Genomic DNA, 27,633 nt, shown 5'->3' on the forward strand with positions numbered 1-27,633 from the left:
TTGGTAGGGGATCAAATACTTATTTCTCTGTGCACAATGCAAATAAATATATATAATTTTGACTATGTGATTTTCTTTTTTTTTTTTTTTTATATAATCTATCTCTCACTGGTAAAATTAACCTAGCCTAAAAATTCTAGACTGTTCATGTCTTTGACAGTGGGCAAACTTACAAAATCAGCAAGGGATCAAATACTTATTTCCTTCACTGTACATTCATGTATTACTATAGTTAGCTGTGTGGCCGCACAGCTTAGTATCGAAATACATGAAATAACGGTATCAAACCGTTTGGGGATGCACAATATCGAAGTTTCGATGCATCGTGCATCCCTAGACTGGTTACCCAGGAAGCCACATCTTGCCAACACATTCCTAGAAGCCCAATATTTCCAACACATTACTCTGGAATCTTTATTACATTTATCTGATTTGGAACTTCCAGTGGGGATACGAGACATCCCAGTTATCTGGACCACAATTCAAACCTAGAGACAGCTGAGAAACCTATGAAAGGTTGATAGTAGACACTGTATTTTTGTCCTTCTGTGGTAATCCTCGCTTTTTGGAGGGGCGACCCCCAGAAATGTATAAGATATTATCTACACAGGTATGCAATCTCCTTGTAGATCTGCTGGATCACTCACATTCCATATTGCCTTTTGGTGAGGAATGCCTTAAATTTCCAGCCTTAGTGGGTTCTCAGTTTGTATATTTACAGGCCCGAAGTTATGTAATGCACACTTTAGCAGAAACTAGGACTGAATATTTAGATTCTTGTATTAATCTTTTTTTTTTTTTAAAGCAGCAGGAACCAAACTGAATTCTATTAGCTCCATTTATAGATTTATTAGACCTTCCATAGAATGAGACAACTTCACCACAGGTCCTGCCAAGAGGCCGACTGACCTTCCTAATCTTGATGTACGAGATGTTTTAAATGCCACATTGAAATGGCAAAATATCATCCCAGTTAGTAGTTACCAGGACATGGCATTAATGATATTTCATAGAGCTTACATTAGCCCTTACATCCAATCTAAGATGTCTCCAGGTTCAGTATACAATTGTGCCAAATGTGGTTCTCACAATGGAAATATATTTCACAATCTATGGGACTGCCCAAAAATGTGAGATCTGTGGGAGGAGGTACACAACTACCTACAGTCTACTTTTAGTTGATCTCTACCTCTTGATCCAGAATGGGCCCTATTTAATATTTGAGTGTTTGAGGGTGACAGAGTACCTAAACAAACACAACACTTTTTATGCTTTTGGGCAGCAGCGGTTAAAAAAAGTATATTGCAGCATTAGCTCAACCCAGTACTGCCACTACTATCTTTGATCCAGGCAAAACTTAACTTCTTGTTTAAGATGGATTGGTACAATGCCAAGGAAAAACTTACAGAACGTTTTTTCAAAGCATGGTCTCCACTTATTACTACTCTCCTGCTTTATCGACGACAGAGATTGAGATCACAATTTGAACAGACAAATTGGTGCCTGGAAAAACGTATTCAGGGTCGAATGCCTGTTTCTATCTCTGAATAAGTAGTGATTGGGAATTGTAATATTTTATGAATATGTCTAAAATCGATATGAATGATGCACATAGATTATTGTTCATGTTAATATCGTATAGGTAACAGTGTACCTCTTGTTATCGCTACATTGATTCAATGTGCAGTGTATTTCACATTGCATGTATGGTTTAAATGTTACTTTGTCATATAAAAAAATAATAAAAAAACTGTTGGAAAAAAAATAGGTGAAGGGAAAAGAGGGGGGGGGGGGGAGTTTCAAGAACATATATGGTCACGGTCTGTCTAGTACAAGCATAATAGATATTACAGGATATAAAATGTCGGCCCAAAATAATCTAAAGTATAATCAGGGGGAAGAGAAAAAAGGGGGGGGACAATCAGCCAACCGCTCACCACTGTCCACGCTCCAGCACAATTTGCTAGTATGCCAGAGATGAGAAAAAAGACCATAGGAAACTATGCACGACTCCCACCAACACGAAGAAAATCCGGAATCCTGACCATAAATCACATTGGTGCGTTCCCCAGAAGCATTTCTTTTCTGGAACCAGATTGTGTGTACAAAACAATTTTTAATGTCTATCCTATCAATCTGTGTAAGCATTGAAATAAAGGTTTCCCATGTTGCAAAAAACTGTTTGACTTGATGATCTTTATGGAGAGACACCTCCATCCAGTCCAACTTAAACAAGTACGAAAGTTTTTTAAGAAATAATATAAAGAGCAGAGCCTGACTATGAAGCCAAGTTTTTAATATGGCCTTCACTCCTACTGCTGCCACATAGTGTAACAATTTGTATCCTCCGGGGGAACGTCTATGGGAATCTGGGTCTAAGCAACCAAAGGCCGCCCACAGTACCATGTGGGGAGTGTAGTTTGTCAGATGTTAAGAAGAGCGAACACGAGACCAAAAAGTCTGAATGTTAAGGCAGGACCAGAGACAGTGATAGAAATTAGCCTCTGCGGATTGACACTTAAAACATCGAGAGGTAGAGTATAAATCTAATCTGTGGCCTACAAGTGGGGTTAAATAGGATATATGGGTTATTTTAAAGGCCCTTCTACACTGGCCAATTATCGGGCAGACAAGCGTTCATAGAACACTCGTTGCCGATAATTGCCCTGACGCTCGTTCATCTGCTGATCGTATAGTTTTAAAAAACGAAAATATTATCGTTGTCGGCTGCACATCTTGGTGTGCAAACAAGAAAATGTGCTTCCGACATGATAATAATGTATGAGGACGAGCGGTCGGAGTAACAAGTGCTTGTGCGCAAACATAGCTCCTTCTCACAGGAGCAAACGAGCGCCGATCGACGAGCGGTGTACAAAATGTTTCAAGGAGGCCAGTCCCATTGCATGCCATCTACGGAAGACACCATGGGGTTTACCATCCTGGAATTAAGGATTGCATATCAATGGCAGGTGAAGAGGCAGCAAAGGTGAGAGTTGGAATTGGCCCCTAATCTTTTGCCACACCCCACAAGTATTAAAAAGCAAAGGATTATTTATCGTATCCATGGATAATTTATCATATGGAAAGTGTAGGAGAGCCGCTAGAGCACGACCTGGGAAGAGCCTGGAATCAAGAGGAGAGGACGTAATACAGGAAGTGCGGTGAAGCCAGTCAGTGACAATTCTGCCAGATAATAGTGTTTGATATTAGGAAAATCGATGCCCTCATTGGCCCGTGGCTGTTGCAAAATGTGATAAGCTATACGAGATCTCTTCCCTCCCCATATGAAAGTCCTATAAAGAAAATGTATGCTTTTTTGATCCGCAGGCGTCATGTAGATCAGGATTGTATGTAGAAGGTAAAGAAGTGAGGCAAATTTCGCCCTAACCAAATAAGAAAGAGTAAAATGTTTCCAAGTAGATAACTTTTTCTCTAACTCCGATATGTAATGAGATATACTAAGTCTATACAATTTAGCCAGGAGTTTAGATATCTGTATACCCAAGTATTTAAGCACAGAGGTATTCCAACTAAACGGAAAGGTAGAGGACCACAATGGTTTAGAAGGACCTCTCAATATTAACATTTTGTTTTTGTCCAAATTAAAACACATAACCCAACATTCGTCCTACCCTGTCTAGTTCCCGGAGGAGCAGGGTTAACACCTTTTTGAGTTCAGAAACTACTAACAGAATATCGTCTGCAAAAGTAGCCACCTTTAATTCTAAATCATGTGCTTTGATGCCCTGAAAAATAGGGGTCTGTATAAGATGACATAGGAGTGGGTCTTTAGAAAGATTAAAGAGAAGGTGCCTCTAAAGATAGAGCGGTAGTTATCATATTGATCGCCACACACGTCGTAGAATTAGAGCAGAGAAAACGGACAAACTGGGAGAAAACTGGACCAAAATTAGCTCTAAACAAGACTGCATGCAAAAGAGGCCACCGTATCAAAAGCCTTCTCAGCGTCAAGGCTCATTAGCATAGAGACTGGTTGGACAGGGTCTAGCACCAAAACTTTGGCAGCAACAGCTGATCAAATATTTTTTATACTGCTCCAGCCCTGCGTAAATCCTCTTTGGGCATCACAAAGAATACTGGGGAGAAAGCACTGGAGCCGGTCAGCCAGTATTCTAGCCAATAGCTTATAATCATGGTTAAGAAGCAATATCTGGCCACAGGATTGAGGTAGGCAGCGGTTTCGGAATAAGCACCGTTTGAGAGCGTTTGTGAAGTGGCCATTTTGGAATGGGAAGTTGCCATTTTGGATTGGGGGGTCAGTGGGGATCGTCCGTAGAGACGCATTGAACTAGATTAAAGTCCCTGCCAATTTATCTAATGAAATAAAGTGCTATATTCAGGGCCTCGAGCCCGTATTAGAGCTAATGGAGGGTTATCAAAAAGCTTCTTACTGTCGCAAGGGACACGACAGGGGTGCCCGTTATCCCCCCTGCTGTTCGCCATCGCCATTGAGCCAGGATTTCTACAGATATTCAGGGGTTCAGATATGGGGAGGTGGATAATAAGATTGCCCTATATACGGATGATGTCTTGCTCTTTCTGGGAGATACTGGTCCATCCGCTATGTCATTGATTGATGATTTTGGCACTATGTCAGGCTTGACTATTAACTGCCATAAATCTGGCTATTTACCAGTGGACCCGATAGAAACCAACATGGAATATAGAGGGGTAGCTGTCCCGTGTGTCTGGCAATTTAGGTATTGAGGTGACAGCTACTGTGAGAGATTTTTAAGATCCGAACCTCCAACCCTTACTTCAGAAATTTAAGTCTAAGGTGGCTGCTCGGTGTAAATTGTACCTCTCTGTGGTAGGATGAGCCAATCTAATCAAGATGGTACTGATGCCACAACTCTTGTATGTGTTGCATAATTCCTTTGTCTGGCTTCCCCTTAACAGATTTCATACGATTAACGCCTATTTTAGAGATCTTATCTGGAAAAAAGGGCACCAGAGGCTTCGTCTGGAGGTCTTACAAAGGACCAAGACTTAAGGAGGACTTGCCCTCCCAAACCCTTGGTAATATTACTTAGCAGCACAAGGCCAACATTTGTAGGGATGGGGGGATGATAAGGTCGAGGTGGTCTCATCAGCTATCCTAGCATTGATTTTTAAAAAGGGTACACTGTTGTCAGTCTTGGAAAAAAAAGGATTTGACTTGAGACAGTCTCGGCTCCCGATTGTGTGCCTGATTCAGAAGGTATGGGGGAAGCTTAAAGAGTTTACATATATTACTGAATGTACAGAGTTTACACCCCTATGGAGCAACCACTCACTAGTGGAATTTGAAGGGTTTGATGGAGCTGTACTTTGGCAGTCCATGGGACTGGAGAGGGTGGGACAATTATTGGCTGATGGTGTCTTTAAATCTTTCCAACAGATGCCGGACGAATTTCATATTTCACCCCAGAGTTTTTACAGGTGCCTACATCTGAGGCATGCATATGGGCACACGTCAAAAGAAAGCCTTTGACGATACAAAAGGATGCTATGCTACATTATATTGCTTCAGAAGGGTATATGAAAGGGCTCATATTGGTTTTATACAGGTTATTACTGGATAAAACATTCCCTTTTTTTAGAATGCACAAGTTGGAAGAGGACATACTCTGTATTACAGCAGATCAGTGGATTGACATTCTAGAGGCGATTCCTGCTACATCTCTTGGGGAGGACGCATGGCTGTCACAGCTATATATCTTACACAGGGTGTATAAGACACCTTAACTACTCTACCGCATAAGTATATGTGCAGATGCTAGATGAATAAGGTGCAGACAGGAAACAAGGTGTGGATGTTACACACATGTTATGGAATTGCACGCAACTGTATAGTTATTAGTCTGAAGTCTGCCGAAGCATACTCAATATGTATACCCAGAGACCCTAAGATTTGTATTTTAGGATAAGTGGAAGAACTTCCTTTAGCTGTACAGGGTAAAACAGCTGTGGGACATCTTTTATATGTAGTGAGGAAATTGATAACGTTCCACTGGATACAATCAGTTTTGGGGCTACCAATTTTCACTCAGCGCCCATTCTCCACTGATCAAAAAGGTAACACCAGAATTTCAAAAAAGATAAGGGTGCAAGCCCGACAGGACTGGATCCAACCGTCCCCAAGGAATGCAAAAAGGAGAACTTTTATGCACATGTAAAGAAAAAAGTAACTTTTTATTCACCCATGGAACGTTTCAGCTACTCAGAGCCTTTGTCAAGCATAATAATAATAAGTTCCTTTTTCCTTTGGATGTGTTGCCGGGTTCTCCTTTTTGCAATCTCCAATGAGTCTCCTGAAGGAAAACAATATCCGGGGACAGTCGTTTGAGATGATTACCCTTCCATCTCTTCAGAGGTGTGTTTAGACCTGCCACGTTCCATGATAGGAACCAAAGATGTGGTGATGTGTGATAAGTGTCAGGATGTTGTGTGTGCAAGGTGCTCTGTGTGTATCCAGGCGATCGTTCCGGATCAAAAGATGTGGAAACCAGGCGCTACCCAACATGGTCCCAACGAGCCACGTGTGTAGCCTAATCGTAAAGGTGTCTGCATGGTCTAGAGCCATGCACCCAAGCACCTGACAGAGGAAGAAATACATCGCAAGCAAGCAGGACAAATATAGAGTGAACAACCAATAAACAACAGTAGCAGCAATTCAAACCAGGAACAGCAAGGCTGCTGCCAGCAAATCAAGTGGAATATAATATGAAAAATTCCCTTTAGTAAAGATACATGTTACTTTTCATGGTTTCCCTCCATAGTTTCCCTCCATGTGAAGCCGTCTAGCCAGAGCTGGATATTCAAACATGAGAGTACGTTCACCATCCTGTACCCTTTGAAGGAACAAAAGTTGGAAAGGAGTATTCCTTTAATGAAGCAGGAGTCAGATGGGTGCAAAGCCTCTAAGTTTTTGCAAAACAGCAGCTTAGTAGTCTTGGAAAATCAGGATTTAAGAGTCGACAATCAGTAATCACCAGGGGGTGGTGTCTGTAGGCTCTCAAAACTTTTTCGTTTATTACCCAATGGATGTATTTCGCAATGACGAGACAAGGTCTTGCTTCCGCTACTCCCCCATTAGGCCTAGGAGGACCCAACCTGTGTGCTCTTTCAATCATAAGGGGATCACCCCCAAGATCCAGGTTAAGGGCTTGAGGGAGGAGTTTACTAAGGTAGTCCGTGAAGTGGTCAGCCGTCACCATTTCATGGATGCTCACAAATCGCGGATTGCTGCGTCTGCCCCCGTTTTCCAAATCCTCCAGTTTTTCTCTTAAGGCTTGAGTCTGACTGTGGTGCAGGGTATCTTCAAGCGATGAAATTGTATTTTCGGAAGAAGTGGACCTAGTCTCCAACAATCTTTTGGAAATTTGAAGCGATTTGCACAAGCTCTGAATTTATAGATGTGTGTAAGATGTCCAAGCGCTTGTCAAAGAGCGGCATCAACATTTTTAAACTTCCTGTGTAACCATTGTTGTTTGGAGAGAATCCATGTCAGAACTGTGCTGTGGACTATTTTGTAGGGACAACTGAGGAGGAGTCAACTGTGAGAAAACTGGAGAAAACAGGAGAAAACTGTGCCTGTCGAGAGTGAACCCTAGCAGAAGTGGTCCTAGAAGATGACTTGTCCCCTTCACAGAGCCTTTATTTATTTATTTAACTTTTTTCTTATTTTCAAAATACAAAAACACCAAAGTGTTGCATATAATTGAAACACCCCCCTTTACACCCCACCCACCCCATCCCTCCACTACCCACAGAACCAATTGGGAGAGAGAGAGAGAGAGAGAGAGAGAGAGAGAGAGAGAGAAGACTATAAATAAACATATATTCCTTTTACAATTGTAACCATCTTTCCCAAAATGTGCAAATCTGTCCTTTATCTTCACAGTACAGTTTTTCTGAAACAATCAGTTTCTTCATTGCACTGCTCCAAGCTTCATATCCCAGGGGGACACCCGACATCCAATTACCACAAATGATTCTTCTTGCCACTTGCATCGCTTTTAGGGCAACAACCACCAATTTCTGTCTCCCTCCTATTCCCTTATTGAAGCCCAAGATAGTATTTACTTCATTCCATGGAAGTTGTGTATTGCAATTTTCATCTATCTCTGCTATAATCTTTCCCTAATAGATATGAAGCTTAGGACAGCGCCATATTATGTGGATTAAGTGCATATTTGGATTTGCACACCTTGGGCATAGAAATTCCCTTTTGGAGAGTAGTAAGTGTTGTGTATAACAAACAGCTGAGATATTCTAAACCTATTATTTCTGGTAGTAATTGGGACCATTATTAATACATTGCTCCAACTATCCTTGTTTATTGTACCTATCATCTTATTCCATATATTGTGGCTCTTATCTAAGTGCTCTCCTCTACCACACTCATTCAACATGTGATATATTTTAGCCAAAAGCTTTTTTCTACTTACAGTTTATCAATAAATCAAATAGTTTATGATTGTGCTTTGTCAATTACTTTTTCCCATATAGTAATACAATATCATGATGCACTTGTGCATACTGTAAAAAGTGACAATCCCTCACCCCATACTCACTCTTGAATTCTTCAAATGACTTAATCCCATTGGTATTAAACCAGTAAAAACTGTCGTCCCCCCATCTCATTCCAGAATCTGGGCCACTGTAAGGCCTCAACTTCATCATCACTGGGGTAGAGGCCAAATACCCTCTAATCCTCAATACTTGGGTCTCCACCCTATCCCATATCTTCTGTATCATCTTCCCAGTCAAGTTATCCTTAAGTTGTATCATATTAAAAATGTTTGCTTCCAGCCCCATGACCAGTGTGTATTTTTTCCCCACTTTAGTGTTAGTGTCAATAATATCCGTGTCCACTAGTTTCCCTTTATCATAATCCACCAATTGGGTCAACTGTGCCGCAAAGTAATAAAGTTGAAATCCGGGATTCAGAGTTTTAAAGTAGATAGAGAAATTCTGAGTCTCTTTCCTCCCCATATCAGATCACTCACAAATGACTCAATCGTAGCAAAGTATTTTCAAGGGATCCATAGCAGTGAATTTTGAGAAATATATAGTGGTTGTGGGAGAACTGTCATTTTTACTAATAGCACTCTAGCTGAAATAGAAATTGCCAATTTACGCCACACCTTAATTTTCCCCCGTAATTTCTGAATCCACGGTACCATATTCAGGGACAGAAAGTCCTCAATTTTTCTAGAAATAATTATTCCCAAATATTTAAATTGAACAACTAAAATATTGGAAGCCACATGTATTGTAATTCCCTCTGTATTTACCGGCATTAGAGCAGACTTTGTCCAGTTAATTTTTATACCTGCATATTTTCTATGAATCTCAATAATTTTTTACATTTTTTGAACTGAATTATTTACTTCTCGCAAAAAGATAATCAGGTCATCTGCATATAGGAGAATTTTAGTTTCATGGCTTCTAATCTGCCAACCCATTATATCCCTTCTTTTCCTGATAATCTGAGCCAACTGTTCTATTGCGAGGGCAAACAGGAGGGGCGACAGCTGGCACCACTGCCGTGTGCCCCTCTGCAATACAAAAACTGGTGATGCATTGCCATTAATACTCAGTCCTGCTCAGACACCTTTGTACACCAACCTGGACAATCCTTTTCATTTAGTTAAAGGAGTTGTACAGAATTGATCATTATCACCTAGGAAATAAGCGTCTGAGTGTGCCCCACCACTCCATTCAATGCCTAAAAGACTGATGGAAACAGTCGAGCACTGAACTTGTCTGCTGCTCCATTCAAAGTCCTCCTCATTGCGGTCGAGCAGTGAGAAGAAACGGGGGTTCGGGCGCCCATTCTCTTGATTGGTGACAACAATGGTGCTCCCAGTGACTAGACACTTACAACTTATTTTGTAAATAGGTAATAATTGTAGATTCTGGTAAATCTCCTTTATTGAGGCAATTAAATCAAATAAGTGAGACACTCCATTTAATACATTTTAACAGTTTTCATCCCTATTTTCTAACCCATGAAAAATCACTGTGTTCATAGACTGATCTTTGCAAGGCTTTGTTCAATTTCCACTACCATTTCCCTCTCCCAATAGACAAAGTGAATTCACACTTACTGATTTTGGTCGATCTCATCAAAGGCACACAGATAAGGAAAGTTGCTCCGAACACTGCAGAACTCTTCTTGGGAGATGTGTCCATCACCATCTTCATCAAAGAGTCGAAACACAGACTGAGGAAAGAAGATCAATTACTTTTGATGTCACTTGGAACAATATAAGACACTAACAAACAAAAAAAACCTCATATAGAAGGTAACAGAATCCCAAATTGTTTTGATATTTTCTACCAAGTTTACCTTCCAGAGACCTGGTCAAAAAATACTCTATGTATACTAGTGTATAGCTTTATACAACTATTAAGTTCAATTTATAAAACTTCTAAGTTCAATAGCTAAATCATGTCGAGTAAGCTTCCCCTAGTGGCAGGTGCAGGCAGATACAATTCTATTACATGATTCAATGTCTATGCATTAGATTTGGAGCCTCAGCAGAAAAACTCCTAGTGATATATTCGTACACTATTTAGCGCCTATTTCAATGAAATAAAATTAAAAGCACACTTTAACCCCTTTACTGCCCTAGACCACCAAACATAATACCAAAAATCCAATTACCATTCTAAATTACCAGGAAATGTATTATTAATAATTGACGCAGATTCAAAATTCAGTACCAACTGTAGGGGTACAGATGTGTGTCCACCCTTAACTTTCCTCGAATTGCGTCAGGATAAACAATTTGTCATGATAACAATTTATTACAATCTCGCGCCATCTAGTAAAAAACATATATATTAACATATACATTTTTTAACATGAGAATCTATGAGCAACGGACATCCGTCAGAGGCATTCGTTACAGCCATCCAGTAAAAAAAGTAAACGTTAAACGTATACGTTTTTAACATGGGAGTCTATGGGTGATGGAAGGCTGATTTAACCCCTTAAGGACCAAGTCTATTTTGGCCTTAAGGACCAAGCATTCCTTTTTGCTTTTTCCTCCCCGCCTTCCAAGAGTCATAACTTTTTTTTACTTTTACGTTGATATAGCCATATTAGGGCTTGTTTTTTTGTGGGACGAGTTGTATTCAATTGCACAATTTTTGGGTGTATATATTATATTGCTTATCTTTTATTCATTTTTTTAGAGAAGCAATTGAAGAAAAAAAAACATCTATTCCAGAATTGTTTTTCGCGTTTTAAATTTACGCCATTTACCATGCGGTGTAAATAACATGATAACTTTATTCTATGGGTCAGTACAATTACGGAGATACCAAATATGTATAGTTTTTTTTTATGTTTTACTACTTTTGCACAATTAAAACACTTTTAAATTAAAATTATTGTTTTTGCATCGCTGCTTTACAAGAGCCGTAACGTTTTATTTTGTATGTCGATGTCGCCATATGAAAACTTGCTTTTTGCGCGACGAGATTTTGTTTTCATTGGTATCATTTTGGGGTACATGGGACTTATTGATTAACTTTTATTAAAAAAATTGTTGGGGGGAATGGAAAAAAAAAAAGAATTTTCGCCGTTGTTTTTGTGTTTTTTTGTACCACGTTCACCCGGCAGTTTCATTAATCCCTTAACGACCAAGGACGAATATGAACGTCATGGTCGGCTGCTAGTTCCCGCACCATGACGTTCATTTTCGTCCGCATTTCAAACTGTCACTCTGTGTAAACACAGAGTGACAGACCCGCGCTGACAGTTGTCCCCGACAGCTGAGACATCAGTCTTGCCGGACAGCGGACCATCGCCGCTGATTTCGGCAGTTAACCCCTTAAGTGCGGCGACGGATTGCCGTCGCCGCATTTAAGTGGTTTGAAGCACATCAGCAGCCCCCACGAAGTGATCGTGGGGGCTACCGATGCTTGTCACGGCAATCGGAGGTCAGATAATGACCTCCGGGTTGCCATGCACGAAAGCCTCGGAGGAACAGCCTCCGGCCGTTCCTCCTCTGCTTCCTGTCAGTGTGACAGTCACGTCACAATGACAGTTAGAGTACATTACACTACGTGTGTAGTGTAATGTACTCTAGCAGCGATCAAAGCTGCAAGACTAAGTGTCCCCTAGTGGGACAAGTTAAAAAAGTAAAAAAAAGTAATAAAAATGTTTTAAAAAAGTGTAAAAATAAAAGTTATAAGTTCTATAAACACTAAATGCTTTTTTTCCCTATAATAAGACTTTTATTATAGAAAAAAAATGAACACGTTAAAAAAGTACACATATCTGGTATCACCGCGTTCGTAACGAACCCAACTATAAAACTATAATGTTATTTTTCCGGCACGATGAACACCCCAAAAAAAATCAATAAAAAACTACGACAGAATTTTTTGGGTCACCACCGCTCCCTAAATAAAGAATAAAAAGTGATCAAAAAGTCGCAAGTACCCGAAAATAGTACCAATAAAAACTTCTATCCGTCCCGCAAAAAACAAGCCCTTACACAGCTTTTTTGACTAAAAAATTAAAAAATTACGGCTCTCAGAATATGGTGACACAGAATTTTTTTTTTTTATAAATAAGTCATTTTATTGCGCAAACGCTAAAAAAAAGGACCAAACCTATATACATATGGTATCGCCATAATCGTACCAACCCGCAGAATAAAGTAAAAATGTCATTTATAGCGTACGGTGAGCGCCGCAAAAAGAAAACCTAAAAAACGGTGTCAGAATTCCTGTTTTTTGCTCAGGATTGCAAAAAAATTGAATAAAAAAGTGATAAAAAAAAATCGCATGTACCCCAAAATGGTACCAATGAAAACTACAGATTGTCCCGCAACAAATAAGCCTTCACACCACTCTATTGATGGAAAAATAAAAAAGTTATGGCTCTTGGAAAGCGGGGAGTGAAAATCTAAAATATGAAAGCAAAAAATGGATCAGTCCTGAAAGGGTTAATTCATTTCTAATGAAAAAACGTATGATCACATGTGGGGTATTTCCGTACTCGGGAGAAATTGCTTTATAAAAAAAAAGTTGTTTTTTTCCTCCTTTATCCCTTGTGAAAATGAGAAAATGCAACATTTTAGTGGAAAAAATGTTGATATTAATTTTCGCGCCCTAATTCTAATAAACTCTGCAAAAGACCCGTGGGGTGTAAATGCTCACTATACCCCTAGAAAAATTTCTTGAAGGTTTTTCCAAAATGGGGTCACTTTTGGTGGGTTTCCACTGTTTTGGTCCCTCCAGTGCATTGCAAATGCGACATGGCACCGAAAACCATTCCAGCAAAATCATAAATCCAAATGGCGCTCCTTCCCTTCTGAGCCCTGCTGTGGGTCCAAACAGCAGTTTATTACCACATATGGAGTATTGTCGTAATCGGGAGACATTGCTTTACAAATGTTGGGGTGCATTTTCTTCGTTATTTCTTGTAAATAATAAAAATTTCTATGTTGTTTCAGAAAAAAAGTACATTTTAATTCTTACAGACTAATTTCAATATATTTAGCGAAAAACCTGTGTGGTCAAAATGCTAACTATACCCCTAGATAAATACCTTAAGGGGTCTAGTTTTCGAAATGGGGTCGTTTATGGGGAGTTTCTATCATTCTGGCAGCTCAAAGCTTCTCCAAATGTACATTGGGGCCTAAAACATTTTCAAGCAAAATATGAGTCCTGAAAGCCTCCGGGTGTTCCCTTCCTTTGGGGCCCTGCCGTGTGTCCAAACAACGCATTAGGGCCACAATGTGGGTATTTTTGAAAACAGGAGAAAGAGGGTGATAGATTTTGGGGTGTGTTTCTTCATTTTCATGGTCGCTTTACAAAGAAATCGGTCTTCAAACAAATACTTTTATGAAAAAAGTGAAATTATTATTTTTTTCACCTGATATGCATTAAATTTAGCAAAGAACTGTGGGGTCAAAATAATTACTATACCCCTAAATAAATACCTTATGGGGTCTAGTTTTCTAAATCGGGTCGTTTATGGGGAGTTTCTATCGTACTGGCTGCTCAAAGCCTCTCCAAATGTACAGTGGGGCCTAAAACATTTTCAAGCAAAATATGAGTCCTGAAAGCCTCCGGGTGCTCTCTTCCTTTTGGGTCCTGCCGTGTGTCCAGGCAGCGCATTAGGGCCACAATGTTGGTATTTTTGAAAACAGGAGAAACAGGGTGATAGATTTTGTGGTGTGTTTCTTCATTCTCATGGTCGCTTTACAAAGAAATTGGTCTTCAAACTGATACTTTTATGAAAAAAAGTGAAATCTTTTTTTTTTTCACCTGCTATGTATTAAATTTAGCAAAAAACTATGGGGTCAAAATACTTACTATACCCTTAGGTAAATACCTTAAGGGGTCTAGTTTTCTAAATGGGGTCATTTGTGGGAGTTTCCACCATTCTGACACCTATGAGCCTCTGAAAACCTGGCTTGGTGCAGGAAAACAAAATGTACTTCAAAATTTATAAAATTATTATTCAATTTGTAAGTCCTCTAAATTGCTGAAAATTTATTTTATTTTTTCAAAAGTGCTGCCAAAATGGAGTAAAGAGATAGAAATATATATTTAATTAAAAAAATTGTACAGTATGTGTGTACATATGTGACATATTGCAGTTAAAAATAGGGGAAAATGGTAATTTTTACAAAATTTCTTCCATTTTTCTATTTTTTAATTAATTTCCGCAAATCGTATCAGTCTACTTTTACCACTAAAATAAAGTACAACATGTGACGAAAAAACAATGTCAGAATTACTTGGATATTCAAAACTTTCACAGAGTTATTCTCTGATAAAGTCAGACATACCAGATTTGACAAATCTGGCTTGGTCATTAAGGTACAAACATGCCCGGTCATTAAGGGGTTAATGACTTAACTTACATACCATACATGTGTGTGTTTTGTGTTTTTTTGCACTTCAAGTAAATAAAACCACTTTTTATGGGGGAAAAAAAAGTGGTTTTATTTAAATTTTTACTGTAATCTTTTTTTTAACCTTTCTTAATAAACTTTATTTAACGTTTTTTATCCTTTTTTTTTTATTAGTTCCACTTGGGGACTTCTTCCGATCGCTTATATAATGCTTTGATATACTTAGTGTACCAAAGCATTATTGCCTGTTAGAGCAATCTATTAGGCCATCCCTCTGCACGGCCTAATAGTTATACAGCCAGGGCAGGCCTCTATGTGCATCTCTCACGTACATGCATGGCGCAATGCGCTAAAGCCTGCATTCTCTGCCGTGCATGTGCGTGATTCTGCGCCAACGGGTTAATTAGTTTGATATCTTCATAATAGGAATACCATCAATAATAAGATCTAATACAGAATTTCTATACCATATGAAATTCTCATGAAGATTCCACTATAGATAAAACCCTCTATGGTTAAAAAACAAAAGTGAAAATCCGAAAATTGGCTGCGTCTCCAAGGGGTTAAGAAATATTGACAAAATGTTCATTGAATTTTATCTCATCTCATCCAATTTTGCAGTATTAAAGGGTGGACTGATTACTATTTTCATATCAGCTAAAGCACATCATAATTCTGAACGAACATCGATCCAACATCCGCAGAGGTACTGCTAATAAACATTAGGCTAAATGCAACATATTTGGTATTTCATCATCCTTTATAGAACATACCACTAAGGATGGCAACATTCCACGAGTGTCTTCATGCGTTACTAAGCCAGATCCTTCAGCCTCCACTAATTAGTCACTTTGTGGCAGTGGCGTAGCTAGCGAGGGGGAACCGCTCTCGCTAGGGTCCCTATTGGATACTTTTTTGTTATTCTATAATCTAATAGTATACCTAATATAGATTAACTTTGTAATTTACTTACTGTTAAAATGTTGTTGTTTTATCCATGCAAGTTCTGTGTGAAGTTATTGCCACTAGGTGTCTACTTTCCTGTAATCTTATGTTCACCCCCTGTTGTCAAGCAAAATCCGTCCTTAGTTACAGATGGACTGAAGGAAGGGGAAGTGTGTCTCTTTTTCTGACTGTCAATAAAAGGCTAAGGGGAGGGGGGCAGTAGGAGGGAGCAGGGCAGTAGGAGGGAGCAGAGAGAGAAAGAGGCAGACATGCTGCCCATACAAATTTATGGAGAGGGAAGGGTGAGCAGAGTGAGAAAGACACTGACAGCCGTGTTGTAGCTTCCTGGTAGATGTTACGGTCTCACTTCAGAGCTAGATTCTCAGCTGTATTATCTCCTCTAGGCTGCTGCTACTTCTATATATGTAATAGATAATAATAGATAGGCTCCACCCACTAGCTTAGAAAAAAAGCCTGAATATTAGAGCCTGCAGAGAGCAAAACTGTAAAAATGCAGAATACATATTAAACAATTGCCAGAAATAGAATTATTCCTCATGTACACACAACAGCTTATTCAGAAGAGATATCTGAAAAATTGGGTACACTTTAAATTCTTTGGTGTGTGAAGGGTAGCAATGTATTTGGAGCTATGTATCATAAAAATGGATCTCCGACCCCTATAAAGGTATGCCAGATGCCTTCTTTTCTTTTCCTATCTTCAGCCATGGCCCTGCTGGATCCAGCCGCTGCCCTTCTACTCTGCTCGACTGGTAGCACTGAGTTTCCAGTGCAGCTGCTGGGTGACCTAGATCTTGGCGACTAATTTAAGTGGGACTCCAGGCTTCACTTCTGAGATGAAGCTACCACCTTACCTGGCTATTGTTCCTAACTGTTACTGACTCTGTTCCTGACTTCTGATCCTGACACTAGCCTTGTTCCTGAACTGTGCTTCCGTATCACCTTTTAGAATTCTCCCATTATTCTTGCAGTTCTACTCCTAGTATCGACTCCTGACTAAGTTTCTGTCATGCTCCAGTTAGCTACATGCTAACTGCTAATTCATTAAAGACCCCAGGCTACATTCCTAACTTTGCTACATTGCAACCACCGCCAATCAGTGACTATTATAGGGACCGCGATCTGGGAAATTCCAAATCATCTTGCTGAGATTAAGGAAGAAGAACAGGAATGAGCAATTATAAGCAAATTGGAGAATGTAGTTGAGTGCTCATAAGCGAATGGCCAGAAGGGGAATTGAAAAACAGCTGAAGGGTGGCCTTGCTCAAATACCAAGAGCAACTGAATTGTAGAGTTGTAAGATTGTGGTTTTACAAACCTTTACAATTATGGTACTCTGAATAGTAATCTGAGACAGCCGTGGACCCTTAGGAGAAGATAGAAGTGGTTTACACACTTGTGTCTTCTCTTTTGAAATCTACATAGCACTCAATGAGTACTATTTAGTTAATAGGGGCTTACATAGTAATGTTCAAAGGTAGATATACTGAGGGCGTGACCTAATGTCGGAGCCAGACGGACGCAAGGAGCCTGAGCTCTGCACCGCCCGACTCCATCTAAAGCAATCCTGGGGGTTAAAACACCCCATCTGGGAAATGGAGGTTCTGCCGTCTCTCGGTGGCCTTCACTGATTGTTTTAAGCCCACAATTGTGGGTTTTGAGCTGGTTTAGCATTGGGGCCTACTTTGCTGCCTAAAGCCGTGGTCTCATGTAATTGCTGCCGCCACCAATCCTGCCTTCTCTCCCGGGCCTCGCAGGGTTAGACACACACTATTGGTCCCCTCCTCTCCCGGAAGGCCTCCAGTTTTACATATACAGTGGTCCCCTGACTTACGTTTGCATCAACTTGCGATGGATTCAACATATGATGGTCTCTAAGGGGTCATTGTAGGTTGAATGCAGCCTCCGGTTATGACGCAATAGTCAATGGCAGCGGACATGAAAGCAAGCAGCGCCATAATCAGGCAGCGCCACACACAATTGGCTGGAGCGTTCAGCCATTCAGCTTGTACCTTGTACAGTATGAGAGACAAGCGCTGATTGGATGTTACCTTTCATCCAATGAGCGCTTGCAGGGGTTATTTCTTATGGCCAATCAGCATCATTACTGTACTTCACTAGATAGCGCCAACCCCCCTGCAGATAGCATCACACTTCCCCCCGCTAGATCGCTCGATACTGCCCCCTGTAGATTGCGCCATACACACCCACACACAGTGCATGCAATTGGGGCTCCTTCTAGGAGCGTAATCCCAAGCCAGAACGCTGCCAATGCTCTGGCCAGGGATTCCGCTCCTGAAGTCACTATCCACATATGGACAGTGACATCAGGGGATGCTTCTGGAGAAGAATCCCTGACCAAATCATTGCCAATGCTTTGCCTGGAGATTATGCTTATAGAGGAGCTCCTGGAGCCACTATCCATATATGGACAGTGTCCAAACAGAAGAGATATGGGCAGCACAGTAGAACAAAACCTCCAGGGTAACCGGGTGCAAGCCTCCAGGGATCCGACTTGTAAATTCCCAAATGTATACAAAAAAACAGGAAAAGAGGCAGTACTCCAAAAGTCGTCTCAAAAGGGATAAATTTATTCACCCATCAGTGCAAAAGGCTGTATGGAGCAGCTGAAACGTTGCATCCTTTTGCACTGATGTGCGAATAAATGTATCACTTTTGATACGACTTTTGGAGTGCTGCCTCTTTTCCTGTTTTTTTTTCATATATGGACAGTGGAGTCAAGGGATCCTCTGGAAGAGTAAAATCCCCGGCCGAAGTGTTGCAGACGCTCTGGTAGGTGATTCCGCTTTTGGAGGAGCCCCTGGTGTCACTATCCATATATGGACAGTGACGCCAGGGGATCCTCCTGGAGCGGAATCCCCAGCCAGAGCGTTGACAATGCCCTGGCCGGGGATTCCGCTCCTGGAGGAGCTCCCGGTGTCACTATCCATATATGACAGTGATGTTAGGAGATCCTCCTGGAGTGTAATCCCCGGATAGAGTGTCAACAATGCTCTGGCTTGGGATTCCACTCCTAGTGGGAGCCCCCAATGGCACTATCTGCAGGGGAGGAGGGTGTAGTGCTATTGACAGTATTTAGGGGGCTGGATCTAAACGGTCTTCAGGCAAAATGTCTTTTGTTTTGTGTGGAGCGGGCACACTGCATCCCAACTCGGGCCCCTCCACCTGGTGCACCCCACGCACGTTTATAGCCAAGTTTCTCAACTTTAAGGACATAGACAAGCTATTGGAACTTGCAAAGAGACAAGGCTCTTTAAAACATGCAGCTCAAGATTACTATTCTCTGGAGGTGCAAAAGCAAAGGCAAAAATTCACGCAGGATAAAAGACGTCTGAGGGATAAACAAATCCCTTACACCATGCTCTACTATGTAAAACTCAGGCTGGTGCTGAGGCTCTACGATGTTCCTGGACAAACCGGAAGAAGTCTTTACCTGGATGGAACGCCTCTAACAACATAGTGCCTTATATCCTTTTCCTTTGCAATATAATTTGCATTCTATATTATTGCACTATTATAGTCATGTCTACCATTTTGTATTCATGGGGCATCCATTTTTCATACTTTTCACATGTGTGATGTATCTAGGAGACAGATCCTAGACCAAATCCTTGGTTTCTAATACTTTAACCTACATCTTAACCCTGAATTAAAAAGGTTGGGTGGTATTGTTGGTACTCCCACTCCGCTAACACACTGAGCTACATTTTACCACATTCAAGAGTTTTGGCGTACTCATCATTCCCTTTCACTTGCTTACTCATGTCACTCTCCTGCATATAGATCATTCTCCTGCATTATTATGGTATTTGGAAATGCAGCCTCCCTGTTGTTTATAGTGGATGCCCAGTACTTGCCCCGTGGGTTTTCAGACCATTCCCTGTTGAACATTATTTTAGGCTTCCCTGAGATGGTGAAGCAGAGGATTTGGAGGTTAAGCCCCCTGTGGCTCTCTTGTAGAGATGTTTCAGGATCTTTGGAGGTTGAGATGCCTACCTTCTGGGACTTTAATATGGGAACGGCAGCTCAAGAGATGATTTGGTATGCCTTTAAGGCTTTTACTTAAGGGGTTGTCATACGGGCCATCTCCCCGCATAGATGTGGTCACCGCCCAACAACGCTTACATGATGAGACTGAATTGGCGGCCTTAGAGGCAGAATATCTTAGATCTAGGTATCCTTCAGCTTTTTCCTGCTTCTTAGTGAAGCAACGTGAATATAACTAGTTGCTTACTGAGTTTACTATGAAAAAATATTTTGTATTCCTCTAAGGTGACATATTTCCAGTATAAACTATACCCTTTACCCCTCTAGATAATGCAGATGTTAGCTTCCTTGAGGCTAATCTAGGGGTGGATGAGATTACTATAGCTATAAACTCCTTCCCTAATAGGAAGACTTCTGGCTTGGATGGCCTACCCATTGAATGGTATAAAGCGCATGAAGAGCTGCTTGCCCTTTGTCTCCACTCCCTTTTTTATTCTTTTTGTTCAGGAGACCCTCCACCCTTCAATGAGAGAGGCACTCATAGTCCTTAGTCTTAAATCCCACAAAGACCCCAAAGAGTGTGGATCTTATCAACCCATCTCGCTTCTTAATTGTGATGTCAAAATCCTGACTACGGTCTTAGCAATGCGTATGCAGAAAATAATTTTTCACATTATACACCCTGGTCAGTCGGGCTTTATGCCTGGCAAGGCCACTGATATCAACTTATGTAAATTGTTCACTAATTTGTCTTCTACCCATAGTATTTCTGGTTCTTGTATAATTGCTTAACTAGATCTAGAAAAAGCCTTCGATTCAGTGAAATGGCCATATTTGGTCTGTGCTACGCAAATTTGTTTTTGGCCAGCAATTTCTTTTAAATAGATATGGCTTCTGTACTCCCAACCAATAGCTAGTGTCAGAAGCAATTGCCATATTTCCTCTCCCTTTGCTCTGGGCCGTGGAACTAGGCAGAGATTTCCCCTTTGGAAGACTGTCACTATTTAAAAAAAAAATACAACAACTGTTAAGTGTCTCTTCTATAAAACTTGATACAGCACTAGACTTGTGGTCTCAGACTCGCCCTTCTGTGTCTGGAGAGGATCATGGGGAAATGATGAATTCTTTTACTGGCCCCTTAATATTGGCCAGGGATTACTTTATTCAGATTCAATAATTTCATCAAATTTACTACACCCCGGATAAATTGTCTAGAATGGTCAGACTGGCCTCTCCCACCTGCCCCGGTTGTTTTGGAGAAGATGCCTCCTTTTTGCATATGTTTTGGGACTGTCCGATTATTCTTGGTTTTTGGGCAGAGGACATGGAATATATCGTACTAAAGGTGGGTCTCCCAAGAGTGATGGATCTTAGGGTATGCTTGCTTCTACTAGTTGTGGAACCCATAAACGCTAGAGCCACCAGGTCACTTCTGCTCTTATTTTATGTAAAAAAAAAACACATTCTCACGCACTGATAGCATCCAAAGGCTCCTATGCTACAGGCATGGATCAAAATGTTCAATTGTAATCTCCCCTATTTTATGCTTATGAATAAAAAGATTGCCCGGACAAATTTACCAAAATCTGACAACCTTGGATAGCTAACCCCTATACTAGTCGTTAGTTTCTAGTAGTCTTCACATTGGCCTCCTTGCTAATGATTTCGGTTGTGTCTCCTGGTCCTCTCACTTCTCCACTGTAATTTTTTATTTTTTTGTGACTGTGGCACTCTTCTGATTACCTTTTTCTTTTTATATATATATTAAAAAGCTGTATATTAAGTTCTCTGTTGTATATTGTACTTTCTATGTCATTCTATGACTTTATATATCTGTGTACTTTGTTTCCTAAGTAACCTCGTGCATTTAGGTACCTCTGTAAAACTCCACATTCTTGCTGTTTCTTTGTGTATTTTCTGTACCGTACCTGCATTTTTTGAGGTCTCAATAAAATTTACATTTGAAAAAAAAAAATGTAGGCATACCGTTTTTGTATACATAGTGAAGAATGAAATAATTGGTGATAAAGAAAATACTTTTTGGATATGGATAAAACATGCAAAAACAAAAAAATAAAAGTTTCAAGTTAGAAAATCAAAAATCCTCTTTTTTCTCATAAGTCTTTTATTATTGGAAAAAATAAAAACAAAAACAAACCCCTAGTATACATAATTGGTATTGCTGCATCCGTAATGACTATAAAACAATCACGTTATTTATCACACACTGTAAAAAAAAAAGCATTATGAAAAGCAATGCTGGAATTGCTGTTTTTTGGTCACATCTCCAAAAAAAAGTAATAAAAAGTAATCAAAAAGTCGTACTTACCCCCAAATGGTACCAATAAAACTACTGCCTGTCCCCCAAAAAACAAGCTCTTATTCAGCTTTGTCGATGCAAAAATAAAAAAGTTATGGCTCTTAGAATATGACAATACAGAAAACTATTTTATTGTGCAAAAGATGTAATACATAAAAAATATTTAAAAACTTTTTTTACATTTCCTCTTCCAAAAAAGGAAAAAAAAGTGATGAAAATGTTACATATGTCCCAAAATGGTACCACTAAAACCTACAACTTCTCCTGCAAAAAACAAGCCCTCACAATGCTTCATAGACAGAAAAATAAGAAAGTTATTATAGCTCTAGTAAGGCAGGAATTTAAAAACATCCTGATATGAAGGACAGAATAGAACTTTCCTTCCTGTAGTAAAACAACAAAATCTATATAAATTTGGTATTGCCATAATCGTACTGACCCACCGGATAAAGATGACATGTCATTTATCCGCAAACAAAGCTATTATCAAGCAAAATCCACGCTCCGAAAACCAAATGGCGCTTCCTCCCATCTCTGCCTTAGTGTAAAGGATTTGCCAGACACAGGTTCTGTGTCGACGCCCGTGGGCAATCAGTCTGCACCTGCTCCTATGTCTGTGAGACTGACTCCATCTTCCACCACTCAGGATGGCAGGCTTAGGAGTGGGAGAGCCTACCACAGCCTGGCCAGACGGAGCTAGTTCCCGCCCAGTGTCTATTTATACCTGCCTTTCCTGTTCCTCCTTTGCCTGTGATTCTTCTATTCTTGTTTCCTGGCTTGCTGCTGCTGCTTGTACTACTGATCCTCTGCCTGTTATTAACCTTGGCTTTCTGACCACTCTCCTGCTCATCGTTTTGTACCTCGCTCTCTCCTGGTTTGACTCGGCTCATTCACTACTCTTGTTGCTCACGGTGTCTCCGTGGGCAGCTCCCCGTTTCCCTAGCTTCTGTGTACCCTTGTCTGTTTTGTCTGTCTTGCACTTACTGAACGTAGGGACCGTCGCCCAGTTGTACCCCATCGTTTAGGACGGGTCGTTGCAAGTAGGCAGGGACTGAGTGGCGGGTAGATTAGGGTTCACCTGTCTGTCTCCCTACCCCGGCATTACACTTAGGGCTTGTTTACACGAACGTGTATTACGTCCGTGCAACGCGCGTGAATTTCACGCGTGTTGTACGGACCTATGTTAGTCTATGGGGCAGTGCAGACAGTCCGTGAGTTTTGCGCAGCGTGAGTCCGCTGCGAAAAACTCACGACATGTCCTATATTTGTGCATTGAAGTCAATGGGTGCGTGAAAACCACGCATGTCACACGGAAGGACTTCCGTGGGACAAGCGTGATTCGCGCAACAGCACTGAAAAGGATGAAGGAAAACAGAAAAGCACCATTGAATTTGTGAGTATTCGGACAGTTTCTGCTTGAATATCTTTGCAGGATGTCAGAATAGCCTCCCAGAGCTTCTGTTTTGATGTGAACTGCCTCCCACCCTCATAGATATTTTGCTTGAGGATGCTCCAAAGGTTCTCAATAGGGTTGAGGTCAGGGGAACATGGGGGCCACACCATGAGTTTCTCTCCTTTTATGCCCATATCATCGAATGACATAGAGGTATTCTTTGCAGCATGAGATGGTGCATTGTCATGCATGAAGATAATTTTGCTACGGAAGGCACGGTTCTTCTTTTTGTACCACGAAAGAAAGTGAGTCAGTCATAAACTCTACGTACTTTGCAGAGGTCATTTTCACACACTGTCAGGGACCCTAAAGCGGCCTACCAGCTCTCTCCCCATGATTCCAGCCCAAAACATGACTCCGCCACCTCCTTGCTGACGTCGCAGCCTTGTTGGGACATGGTGGCCATTCACCAACCATCCACTACTCCATCCATCTGGACCATCCAGGGTTGCACGGCACTCATCAGTAAACAACACGGTTTGAAAATTTGTCTTTATGTATTTCTGAGCCCACTGCAACCGTTTCTGCTTGTGAGCATTGTTTAGGGATGGCCGAATAATAGCTTTATGCACACTTGCAAACCTCTGGAGGATCCTACACCTTGACTCCAGAGGCACCAGCGGCTTCAAATACCTGTTTGCTGCTTTGCAATGGCATTTTAGCAGCTGCTCTCCTAATCCTATTAATTTATCTGGCAGAAACCTTCCTCATTATGCCTTTATCTGAACGAACCCGTCTGTGCTCTGAATCAGCCACAAATCTTTTCACAGTACGATGGTCACGCCTAAGTTTTCTTGAAATATCCAATGTTTTCATACCTTGTTCAAGGTATTGCACTATTTTACGCTTTTCGGCAGCAGAGAGATCCTTTTTCTTTCCCATATTGCTTGAAACCTGTGGCCTGCTTAATAATGTAGAACGTCCTTCTTAAGTAGTTTTCCTTTGATTGGGCACACCTGGCAAACTAATTATCACAGGTGTCTGAGATTGATTACAATGTTCCAAAGAGCCCTAAGACACAATACCATCCATGAGTTTAATTGAAAAACTAATAATTAAATGTTTATGACACTTAAATCCAATGTGCATAATAATTTGGAACACGGTGTAAAGGCTCATGACACACCGAAATAAATTCCCTTAGGGATGTGGCTTCCAAAATGGGGTCACTTCTCAGGGATTACTTTTATTATTTGACATCAGAGCCTCTGCATTGTGAACCAATGCTGTGTAAATCACCAAATTACGCCCCAAATGCGAAAGTTGCTCTTTCACTCCTGAGCCCTGTCATATGTCCAGGCAAAAGATTAGGGCCAGATGTAGAGTGTTTCTAAAACCAGGCAACACTGTATAATATTAGATAGCTGTATTTTCACAGTGGCACAAGCTGGGCACAACAAATTGGACAATAAAATGGCATCTCTACTGAAAAATTGCCATTTTCACTCTGCAAAATCCACTGTACACTAATTTACACCTGTAGGGACAGAATGCTCACTACTCCCTAGACGAATGCCTCGCGGCGTGCAGTTTCTAAAATGGGGTCACGTCTGTTTTAGTACATTGAGGTTTTGTAAATGAAACATGGTGCCTCCAAACCATTTCAGCAAAATGCGCTTCAAAAGCCAAATGGCACTCCTCTCCTTCTGAGCCCTCCTGTCGGTCGAAACAGCAGTTTATGACTGCATATAGGGTATTGCCTCACTCAGGAAAAATGTGCTATACAAAAGTTGGGGGCTTTTTCTCCTTTATCACTTCTCATGGGTTTCCACTGTATTGGTACCTCACAGGCTTTGCAAATGCGACATGGAGACAGAAACAAATCCAGCAAAATCTGAATTCCAAAAGCCAAATGGTGCTCCTTCCCTTCTGAGCCCTGCCGTGTATCCAAACAGCAGTTTATGACGAAATATGGGTTATTGCTGTACTCGGGAGAAATTGCTTTACAAATATTGGGAGGCTTTTTCTCCTTAATTCTCCTAAATTAATTTGGAGCTAAAGCTACATCTTATTGGGAATATTTTTTTTTTATTTTGATGCCAAAATATTAATTTCATCTATGAAACACCTGTGGGGTCAAAAAGCTCACTGTATCCCTAGATTCCTTGAGGGGTGTAGTTTCAAAAATGTTTTTTTTGGAAGGGTGTTTCTAATGTTTTGGCACCTCATGGCCTCTGCAAATCTTTAGTGGTGCCTAGAAAACATTCTAATAAAAAGGAGGCTCCAAAATCCTAAAGGTGTTCCTTCACTTTTGAGGACTGTGTTTCAGTCAAGAGCCATATATGGGATATTTTTTAAAACTGCAAAATCAGGGTAATAAATATTGAGTTTCGTTTCTCTGTTAACACTTCGTGTGTTACAGAAAAAAATATTAAAATTAAATATCTTCAAAAAAAAATAAAAATACGTTAAACGGTCAAAACTTCCAGAATACTGTTTTGAACACTTTGAGGGGTGCAGTTTTTAAAATGGGGTTATTTATAGGGGATTTTTACATATAGACCCCTCAATGCCACTTCAGAACTAAATTGGTCCCTAAAAAAAATAGGTTTTGGAAATGGGAAAGTTTGCTGCTAAAGTTACTATTTTGTGTGGTATTACTATCTGTCTTACAAGCACATAAATAGAAATTTAAAAAAATTATAATTTTACAAAATTTTCTCTAAATTTTACTGTTTTTCACAAATAATCAATAAATGTATAAACCAAATTTTACCACTAACATAAAGTACAATATGTCTCTTTCAATTTTTTACTGTTGATTTTCGATCACTATGTTTGTACCCTGTTATTCAATTATGTTTCACTGTAGACATTCAGGAACTCATACTCTTAACTCAAGAGGTTAAAAAGAATTGTTGGTATAAGTTTGAAATACTGGAGGATTTCTTCGGGACAGCCTTTTTATATATAACAGCTTTGCGGTCTTTCAGGTTGCTTTATCACATTCTTCCTGCACTGTTCCTGCCTGTATTGTGTTTCTCTCTGGTAATGAGCTACAGGAGTGTCACGTAGAGGGTTAGTGGACCCACTAGGCCGCACCGCTGTAGCAGGGAGGCAGCTGGCCAAACAACAGAATACAAAGTCCCACACAAGGGTACCTGGATAGTCCAGTCTGTAGCCGCAGCTCTGGCACAGATGGAGATGGGTGCAGCAGGTATAGCCAAACGTGGCGGATGTCACAGGTGCCGCAGATTGCGCCAGACGTGGCAAATGACACAGGACGTGACACGACTCCGACACTTGGGCATCTTTTACACGAGCGTAATATACGCGCGTGCGACGCACGTGCTTTTCACGCGTGTTGTACGCACCTATATTACTCTATGTGGCAGTGCAGACAGTGCGTGAATTTTGCGCAGCGCGAGTGCGTTGCGTAAAACTCATGACATGTCCTTTCTTTGTGCGCTGTTCGCGCATCACGCACCCATTGAAGTCAATGGGTGCGTGAAAACCACGCATGCCGCACGGAAGTACTTCCGTGCGAACTGCGTGGTTCGCGCATCAGCTGTCAAACTCTGAATGTAAACAGAAAAGCACCACGTGCTTTTCTGTTTACAAACATCCAAACGGAGTGTCATAATGATGGCGGCTGCGCAAAAATCTCGCAGCCGCGCATCTTACACTGATGACACACGCAGCTTTTAAGTGCGTTTTGCGCACGCAAAACGCTGCGTTTTTTGCGTGCGCAAAACGCACACGCTCGTGCAAATTAGGCCTAATAGGCAGAGGAACAAGAACAGCACGGGATACAGGAACAGGTAACAGGGCACGGGTAACAACTGGAACGGGAAACACTAAGGGACCATTTGCAAGACAGACTGGGAAAACTAACAATGCTCAGGCAAGGATCAGAAGGCCTGGGGCCTTCTTATAGACCAGGAAATCATGGCACTTGATGATGATTATTTCCTCTGTGCGCGCGCTGGCCCTTTAAGGCCGGCACGAGCGTGTGCGTGCACCCTATGGGACACAGCAGAACGGAGCGGAAG

The 27,633-nt window shown here is 40.9% G+C and overlaps 1 protein-coding gene across 1 annotated transcript in view; it reads right to left on the bottom strand.

The window, feature by feature from the left end:
• Positions 1-27,633, bottom strand: part of RASGRP2 (RAS guanyl releasing protein 2) — a 208,939-nt gene that overhangs the window by 20,193 nt on the left and 161,113 nt on the right. Inside the window, exon 12 of the mRNA XM_075837457.1 lies at positions 10,119-10,234. Coding sequence (XP_075693572.1) covers positions 10,119-10,234 — 116 coding nt within the window. The remainder of the gene's footprint in view (positions 1-10,118; positions 10,235-27,633) is intronic.

This window comes from Rhinoderma darwinii, chromosome 9 (genome assembly GCF_050947455.1).
Source record: "Rhinoderma darwinii isolate aRhiDar2 chromosome 9, aRhiDar2.hap1, whole genome shotgun sequence".
Lineage (NCBI taxonomy): Eukaryota > Metazoa > Chordata > Amphibia > Anura > Rhinodermatidae > Rhinoderma > Rhinoderma darwinii.